This window comes from Alligator sinensis, unplaced genomic scaffold (genome assembly GCF_000455745.1).
Source record: "Alligator sinensis unplaced genomic scaffold, ASM45574v1 scaffold519_1, whole genome shotgun sequence".
NCBI lineage: Eukaryota > Metazoa > Chordata > Crocodylia > Alligatoridae > Alligator > Alligator sinensis.
The window spans coordinates 956,051-964,986 of NW_005842187.1; the positions used below are offsets into that span (position 1 = coordinate 956,051).

The 8,936-nt window shown below is 45.0% G+C and overlaps 1 protein-coding gene across 1 annotated transcript in view; it reads right to left on the reverse strand.

Annotated features, from left to right (window-relative positions):
* Positions 1-1,544: 1,544 nt before the first annotated feature.
* TLR4 (toll like receptor 4) overlaps positions 1,545-8,936 on the reverse strand; it is an 8,064-nt gene continuing 672 nt past the window's right edge. Inside the window, 2 exon segments of the mRNA XM_025207178.1 lie at positions 1,545-5,369; positions 8,822-8,936. The exon segment at positions 8,822-8,936 is cut by the window's right edge and continues 10 nt beyond it. Of these exon segments, the coding sequence (XP_025062963.1) occupies positions 3,110-5,369; positions 8,822-8,936 (2,375 nt within the window). The 3' untranslated portion in view covers positions 1,545-3,109.

Sequence of the window (8,936 nt, forward strand, 5' to 3'; positions counted from 1 at the left end):
TTTCAGTGTAGCCTGTGGATGCAAGAATCAGTTTTTCACACAAGACTCTGGTTGGCCACCTTTCTGTCCCAGGGCAACAAATGCACAATGTTTCTGAGGCCAGACACATGGAGTATCTTCTCCTCACTGGTCATAGGATATTTTAGGAGCTGGAGCTGCTCTGAGAGAGGCAGAAATACTCTTTACCTTGTCCACAAAGCACTTCAGCATGGACAGCCGGTGCTGCTGTTTCCAACTTGGAGGATCTGTGTGCTCCTATCTGGCACAAGTGCTGCCTACTTTTACATTTGCATGGGTAATTTTTGCCCATGGTGGAGACCAGAGCCCATCTAGAGATGTTCATGTCACCAGGTTGTCTCCCTTTGAGCACTGGTGCTCCACATAGCATCTCCTATTACCCTTTGCAAATGATGCTCACTCTAACCACTAAGGAAACAGCTACCATCTATACCAGAGTGTATTGCCCAAGATCTCTGCAGGTCGAGAAATCAACTTGCCATGTTCTCAGAAGCCAAACCAGTATGAAAGCCAAGTGACACTAAGTCCAACTTGCATGTGTTTGAGAAAACTGGAAGGTTAGATCGTGAGGGGCTACCAGGGGACAGAGTAATTTCCTTGCTTGAAGATAAATAATAATTAAATTTAATTAAAAAAAAAAAAAAGCCTGAGAACATGTGTTTGACACTGTCCCAGGGCTCTGCAAGCCCTTGGAAAGGCATAGCCTGTCTCCAGGTCCCAGCTTGTTGGGTTTGGTTTCTGCTTACACCTTCCAAAAGCACTTATGGTCTTTGCACATGCTCCCAGCCAGCAACTGGAGCAGTTTGTGAATCTGTCTCAGCAAGGGGGATGCTGTGTGTATTTGAAGTGGAGGAGGATGATGATGACTGAATGCTTGTGTTTAAACTGTGTATCTCCAAGCTTCTTATGGGCACAGCCCCAGCTATTCTGTTCAGCTTGTTTCAATAATCAACAAACACTCACTGTCGAAACAACACATCTGTCCTAAACCCTTATTATAATTCCCGGAACTACTTGCAGGCTTTCAGAAACCCATTATTATCATTATAATCAAGAATCTTAGGACACTGCTATTTGTGCCAGAAATACATTTATACAGTGAATTGTTTGTGGAGGAGCCACAGAGCGGGAGGAAGATGCTGCTTCAGTGTCGTTAAATTCAGGAGCAGTAACTCCCACGCCATTTAATTTTTCCCCTTTCATTTTCTAATTTAAATTGTAGCTGCTGAAATCCAGACTAATATTTACTTTGTCCTCTACTCTCCTTTAGCCTCAGTCCCAGGTACCTTGAGAAATGCCCTTGTTTACTGAACCTTGGAGTCATTTCAAAGAGGAGAGCCCCTCCCTGGGCTTCAGGTGCCTCCACCCCAGGGTGAGGAGGCAGGTTTGTTTGGCAAGACCCCGTGCTTAAGGGCTGTCAATCACACCTGACATAAAAGACACAGCACTTTGGAAATTACTGCAACAATACTTAGCAAATACAAAATGAAGACAAACTCACTAGAGAATGCAAATGCAGAGTGGATCCCCGTTTTATTAGTCGTTTACAGTTCCTCCCTTGAAACAAAAGACACCAGAGTGAACTATTTTTTTTCCAGCAGTGAGTATTCATCCACCACATAAGGATGGCACAAGCCACAAAGTCTAAAATGATCTCTGAGCAGGCTTTTGCCTCATTCTGTTATCAATTATACTTGGCTGGAATGGAGATATTCTTGACCTGTGCCCATGGGAGAGAGAGGAGCATCAGGCCTCTCTTCTTGAATAAATAACAGATCTGATTCATGACTGCATTGCTCCTGTTTTACATTAGGATAGTGTCACTGATTTCATTAGGGTTGTGCTAGTTTAAAAAAGAGCTGGCTGACTCACTGATTAATCATACCTGAGGCCTTCCAAATAGTTATATAAAAAGGGCAATCTGTTATTTAGCAATACATCCCCTAAGAACGCTCCCAAACACTTTGTCCAAAAGAGGACTTTTCTCAAGGCAGGGATACATTCAGTTCTCCACTGCATTAACCTATGTACCTCCCCTCCTTCATTCATTTATTAGAGGCAGAAATTCCACTACATGGCAATACTAAAGGTCAAACCTGCTCCCAATAAACCAAAGGCAAAACTCTCAGGAGCTGGCCCTAATAATTTATCATCAGAACTCTGGAAAACAACAACTTCATCAGTTAAAATGTCTACAGCTCATTTGACCCCATAGGCTACCAGAGCACTTTACAGACACTGGTGTAAGCAGTGATAATCAGAGAGTGGCACTTGCTTACCCACGGACTAACTTTGGCCAGCACATACAAGTGCCGTGAACATAATCAACCCTAAGCCTATGCAAGTAGGGCAGTCTCTGGTGACACCCCCTTAAATAGCCACAGTAGAAAGGCCGGAAGCAATCGCAGAAAAGGAATAGTTTGATTTTTAGAGCTGCTGAACGCAAGTGACTTCCATTGGTTTTCAGTGACTCACTGATTTCATTGACCACAAGTGCTCAGGACCAAAGATGGAAAGCATGGTAGCAGCACAAGCCAAAAAACAGGGCTTCCACCTTGCAAGTAATTTTGCCACAATTAGAGCTGGGGCTCCTAGGGCTTTTGGCATACCAGCTCAAAAAGATATGGCTTGGAAGCTCCAGCATGGCTGTCTGTCTCCCAACAGGGGACTCTGGAGTCCTGCGGTCCTCGGCCCAGGGAAAGTCTGCCTAGAGCCAAGCAGCTGCTGGGACCCAGCAGCCAACTCTGCTCATCTCCACAGCAGTATGGGGAGATCACCCCTGGCCAAAACTCCCCACCTTCAAATGTAGCTGAACCTCCGCATGCATACTCTGGATCCAATAGTTTCACAAGCTGGATCCAGCCTACAGGCTGTAGGTTGCCAACCAACCCCTGCTTTAAAGGGTGCAACAGAACCAACAGCAAGCATTTTGCAGGATCTGCCACTCTCCTCTTCCAATTAAATTCCTCCAACTGTAACAGGCTGCTTGAGAGTCATGCCTCCTGCAGAACCAGCACCATAACACTGGCTTTCAGCCAGAACCAGATGGAGAGAGAAGGAACAGGATGTAGAGAAGCCTGTGGTGGCCTGTTCACATTAGTCTGACCTCTTTGTGGGTCCATGTTTTGCCATCTAGCAAGGCTGTCCTCAGTTGCCTCCAGAAGACGTGCTTGCTGACCTCTTTGTCCTTCCACTCCAGGTAGGTGTTCCTCCTCAGGTACCGGGACAACCCCAGCAGACGCCGCTGCATTGCCTTATCCACTTCCTCCAGAACAATCAGGATGATTCCAGCTTTGCCCTCCACGAACTGCCAGGACTGGGCAATCTCAAACTCAAACTTACACCAGTGGCTCTCTAGGAAGTGGCTGGAGATGACAGCAATGACCTTTCTGCTGCTCAGGAATCCTTCCTGGACAATGTTGGAGACAATGGGCACCCCGGGCACAAAGTCTCTGTAGTGGATGCAGAGGCGGAAGGGGGGAACTCCCTCCTCTATGGTTTTCACCAGCTCCTCTTTAACCCAGTCAACATCTTTGCTGGAGTGGATGACGAAAGCATCATAGGTGTCTCCCCTCTCAGAGGAATGCTTACACCCACTGAGCAGCACCACCGCATAGTACAGGTGGAAATAGTACTTGTAAATCAGGAACATGATCAGGACTGCAACAAGGGCCATACTTGCTGAAACAACCACCAGGGTTATGCTGAGCTGACAGTAGGACAGATCAAAGTTCAGCACACTCACATTCTTCATGTTAACAGGGCTACTACAAACCATCCTTTCAATGTTTTGAAGCAACTGCTCCTGTTCCTTGACCCACTCAAAGAAGCTTAAATGGGTGCAGGAACAATCAAACATGTTGTGAGAGAGGTCCAGGTAGATCAGCCTGTCTGTCAGGCTCTTCAGAGCTGTATGCATCAGGAATGTTAGCTGGTTGTTGCTGAAATCCAAGACAGTGAGGGCCTGCAGAGGCAGGTAGGTCATGCTGTCAAGAGTCTTCAACCTGTTGTTGCTGATGTTGAGATCTCGCAGGTTCCGGAGGTTTGCAAATGTGCTTGAAGACACCTGCAACAATTTGCAATTGGAAACATCCAGGGTGCGCAGCTGGGTTAGATTCCTGAAGTTGTCGGCCAGGCTGTTGTCCTTAAAGGAGTTGCCAGCCATCTTGAGCACCTGCAGGGATTCCAGGCCCCAAAAGACACATTCGCACAAGATCTGAACACTAGTGTAGGAAATATCAAGGTAGGTGAGATTTGTGAAGAAGCGGAAGAGAGGTATTATACCAAAGTTTTTTAGTATCGAGTGCTGAAAATCCAGGGATAACAGTCCATTCGGGCAACTAAAAGGGTCCTTCAAGCTGATGAGATTATTGAAACTTAGGTTCAAGTGCCTCAAATTTGGGGTTCCAGCCAAAAGAAAGGAGCAGTGCATGGTGAAACTGAGCTCATTCTCACTCAGATCTAGCACCTCTAGGCTAGGCAGATCCTTAAAGCCCTTCAGGAAGTTAGTGAGGTACTTGCTCTTGGTAATCCGGAGCACTCTTAGCTTCTTGAAGAGGGACAGCTTCACTGCAGGAACCTCCTCAAACTTGCACAATTTGCATTCCAGGCTTTGTACTTGGGAGAACTCAGGAACCGCTGACACTTGGCGGAGGTAGAGGTCCACGAATCGGATAGTGGAGACATTGAGAAGGCACTCGAAGAGCGTGTCTGTGTTATTTTTGAACCTTTTGAAGCAGATGAACACAAACTCCTGCATCTGTACTTGACACAGTCCATCCAGGAGCCCATTTTGAAAGTTCTCCACTCTCCAAATATTACGGAACTCCCCCAGGATGAGTCTATTGACCTGCAAACCAGCAAGACCCTGGAGGCAATCCTTCATAACTGTGAAATTGTTAAAACAAGCTCTCAAGGACAGCTCATGGAGCTGAATGCCTTCAAAGGCACCTGGCTGAATATATTTTATATCATTCAAAGACAGCACTAATGTGAGATAGGGTCCCTTTCTTTCCTGCAGGACATCCAGCTGTCCTTTGGAGATGTACGAGATCCTATTTGATTGAAGGCTCAGGAATCTGAGGGAGGTCAGGTTGGTGAAATATTTTGGTAGTGTCAAAGACTCTATGTGGTTGTTGCCCACATTCAACTCCTCCAGGGTATGTAAGTGTCTGATGGGGAGGTCAGCCAGAGAGAATATGTTGGTTTCTACAGCTATCAGTCTTCGCAGGGATGACAAACCAAAGAAGGCTGATGGACCAAGGTACCAGAGGGGATTTCCAGTCAAAATCAAGGTGGACAGGTTACAAAGATCCTCAAAGGCATAATTTTCAATTGTCTGGAGGCAACACCTGTTATACAAGAAAGAAGAATGACATACACGAAATGTTGTCACTTCCAATATGCATGTACACAGGTGCCAGGGAACTGCACTGGGCACAGATGCAGGGTTATCATGGCAGGTGAAGTTCCCCGTATGCAGCATTACCAAACAAAGTAACATTACTAGCACAACATTATTAAGTCAGGGCAGTATTATCACCTAGCCCTATGTGAGAACACAACATTATCACCTACAGATGCATAATTGCCCAATCAGGCAAGAGGAAATCAGTTTAGGGAAAGCATATGAGCATTGACACATAGTAAGGATCTTTCACATCTCACCTCTCCTGCCTAAATCTGGAATTAAATATAAAAGAGTGGGATTTACTACTCTGGTTAGAGTCAGACATAGTGCAGGCTTCATTTAACATCTCTCAGTCCTCATCAGCAGCATGCAAAGATGCTCCAAGGTTTCTGCATAATCAAACGTGCCTGACTGGGATTTTAGAAAGCACCTAGGAGATTTGAATACCAAGCTCCTATTTATTTTCATTGGAATGGGGTGCTCAGTTTGGCACTGAGCTTACATTATTTTTAAGGACCCACAGGAATACAGTGGAGTTACAAACAAACCAAAGATCTTCATCAGGATTCCTGCAGGGAAATTCTGTGGTGCATATGTAAAGGAATCTGCCTGGACTGCACAGCATGATTTGAACCCAAATTCTTCAGTCATTTGTTCTAACAGACCAAACCCATTAGCTGAAAACAGTAGCAGACTCAGAAATCCTTTGTGCAAACTCCCCATATTCCCTTAGCAGGAGGTTATATATTTGACCTGAGCACCAAGGGTGCCTATGCACGTGCTCTGATGTGTTCTAATTAGATTAGATTTATTGTGTCTGCTGCAGTTTTCTAATTGGAACACTCCAGCATGCTGCAGTGTCACGTGTATTCAGCGTTCCTTGTTTCAAAATGGTGGCGGGGGCACTTTAATTAAAACTCGTTGAACGAGCTTTAATTAAAAACACCCCTGTGGCCATTTTGAAACATGGGATGCTGAATACACATGACTCTGCAACGTTTTAATTAGAGAGACTGTCCAGGAGCTGCTCTAATTAAAACACTCAGCCCCCACCCCCACCCTGGAGCACATGTATAGACACCAGACTGATGTTTGGCACTACTACAACCAACCTACTACAACCAACCAACTTAGGTACGCAGTAAAGTTTAAGCTCAGGAGCTTGGTCTCTATAACCATAAACTTCTAAAGCTTGGTCTAAAACGAGGCTGGCCAACTTGTAGCATATGTACCACAAGTGGTATGAGAGCAGCCTCTGTGTATGGAAGGAAAGGAAGGAAACAGGGAACACAGTGGCAGATAGGGTGGGAAATAAAAAGCAGAGCAACAGATCAAGCAGGGAACAGAAAGGCAGGGAGCAGAAAGCAGACAAGCAGATCACATAGAGAAGACAGGGCAGGAAGCACAGATGCAGAGTGGCAGATTGGCGGTTGGGCATGGGAAGGGAATCAGAGTGGCACTCAGGGAGGGCATGGGGCTTTATAGCATGCCTGCCAAAAATACTGGCCCCCACTAGCCTAAAAGATTTTGGCCTAATTTGAGCTGTCCATCTGAAAAACTTCAGCCTGCACTTAGGTCTGTATTTAAGCACTTAGTTGAATATGGGGTATGCCTAAACGTGTTCAAAGATTTTGTGGAACTAGAGCCTCAGTTTTTCAATTCAAGCAACAGGGGTATATGTGAAGTCAGGCACATGCATTTAATGAGATATGAAAGTTGAGGTCCTAGTAATCTAAAGAAAACTACGCATAGAATAGGACAGAACATGACCCGCAACTCCTAATATCCTAATACAGTGGAGGAAGGGGGCAACCTTTTTTGGCAGCCATGCCACAAAGTAAGACCTGTCCCCTCTCTTAGTGCCACTCCAGTCCCTTTCCCCTCCCTGATCCATTGCTCTGCACTCTTCTCCTTGCTCTATGTGCTGCCGTTCTCCCTGCAGGATGTTCTAGATGCCACACAAAGCTGCTGCATGTGCCACTTGTGGCACATGTGCTGCTAATTGGCAGCCACTGTCCCAATAGAAAACCAAGGTCAAGCACTCACTCAAGCAATGAGAGTTCACAAGTAATTAGATTACAGATATGCAGACATCCACTTGTAAACCTGAGCACTGTAACAATGTATGGGGCAGATACCTGAATTCAGATGGGAATAAAATATAGAGACTAGGGCATACCCTGGGCAAATGTGGAAGGCAGCAGTTGCTCGACATCTTTGGATGTGCTCTGTAGAAGAGTGAAATTCTGCCCAGGGCAGATCTGTCATGCAAGGCCCTTAGGCATCCCCTGTCACTATAGTTCAAGGTCCATGTGAGACTCTAGTGACTTGTACAGCCAGACATGGGCCCTCTGCCAGTAGACAGAATTCCTTCAGAAGAGGACATGGTTCAGAAAGGACACAGTCTGAATGGTAGGTTCTTACTGGCAGGCTCTATGGGTAGGGAATCTTAATTTACCCATGTCTACAGAGTGCCATGCATACCAATGCCACCACATATATAATCATTACTATTATTATTATTCATTGTTCCCATTAGATCTGTAAAGTGCAATCTTATTCTGCAAGGGGGACAGCTGTGGGTTGCTGTATTTATTACCTCTAGATGAGGTACAGAACAAACATGCTGTATTTACAAGTAGAAAAATGTTCATTTCATTACTGCCAGGCTATAAAACACTACCCAAGAGCCAAGCTAGGACTTTCAATCTTGTGCATCCATCCTATGTGTGGTCACCAGCACTTAAGATTCTGCAAGTCCAACAGGACCTTCACTTCTACCTGCACTTCCTAATGGCCTTTAAATTATGCCTGCAGCCACCCTTTGTCTCCGCTATGCTGTCAAACCCTAGGAGTCATTGACTGGGGCTCAGGGCTCAGTAAATAATTCTGTTGATGATGCACAAGAAAGAAAATCCCATTCACTCCCTCTGAGTTGTTTTTGCAGGGCCAATAGAAGAAAAAAAAAATAAAAAAAAAAATGGGATGCTCCCATAAAGCAGATTTATTTAGTAAGAAAGAAAATGTTAATCTAATTTACCTAGTCCACTTTTCAAAACAGAATCAGTTTTTGTGGTGAAAGTAATTTAACTTCTCAACCAAAAGAGAGCATCTAAAAGAATATAAGAGGCCCACCATGTCACCCAACACCATTTCACCTATGCCACGCAAAGCTCAAAAAACTGTGTTGGTTAAATAGTTTATTCATTGAAAAAGGCAATGGGGGGGGGGGGGGGGGCTGAAATGATTTGCATATTCAAACGTTGTAAATAGTTTTCAGCCAAAAATAAAAAAAGAATGAAGTTGGAAAAGATGGAACACTGCAATCTAACATTTTCAAAATGTAATATGTTTACTGCATCTTCCTGAATAGTAATACGAAAGGATCATTACCGAGCAAGATCCAGAAACTTCAATGCAGGGACTGCTGAGAAGTTATTTGAGCCCAGCGATCCCAGTGGATTGAAACTCAGATCTAGGTTCTGGGTGGAAGGTGGGATTTCAGCAG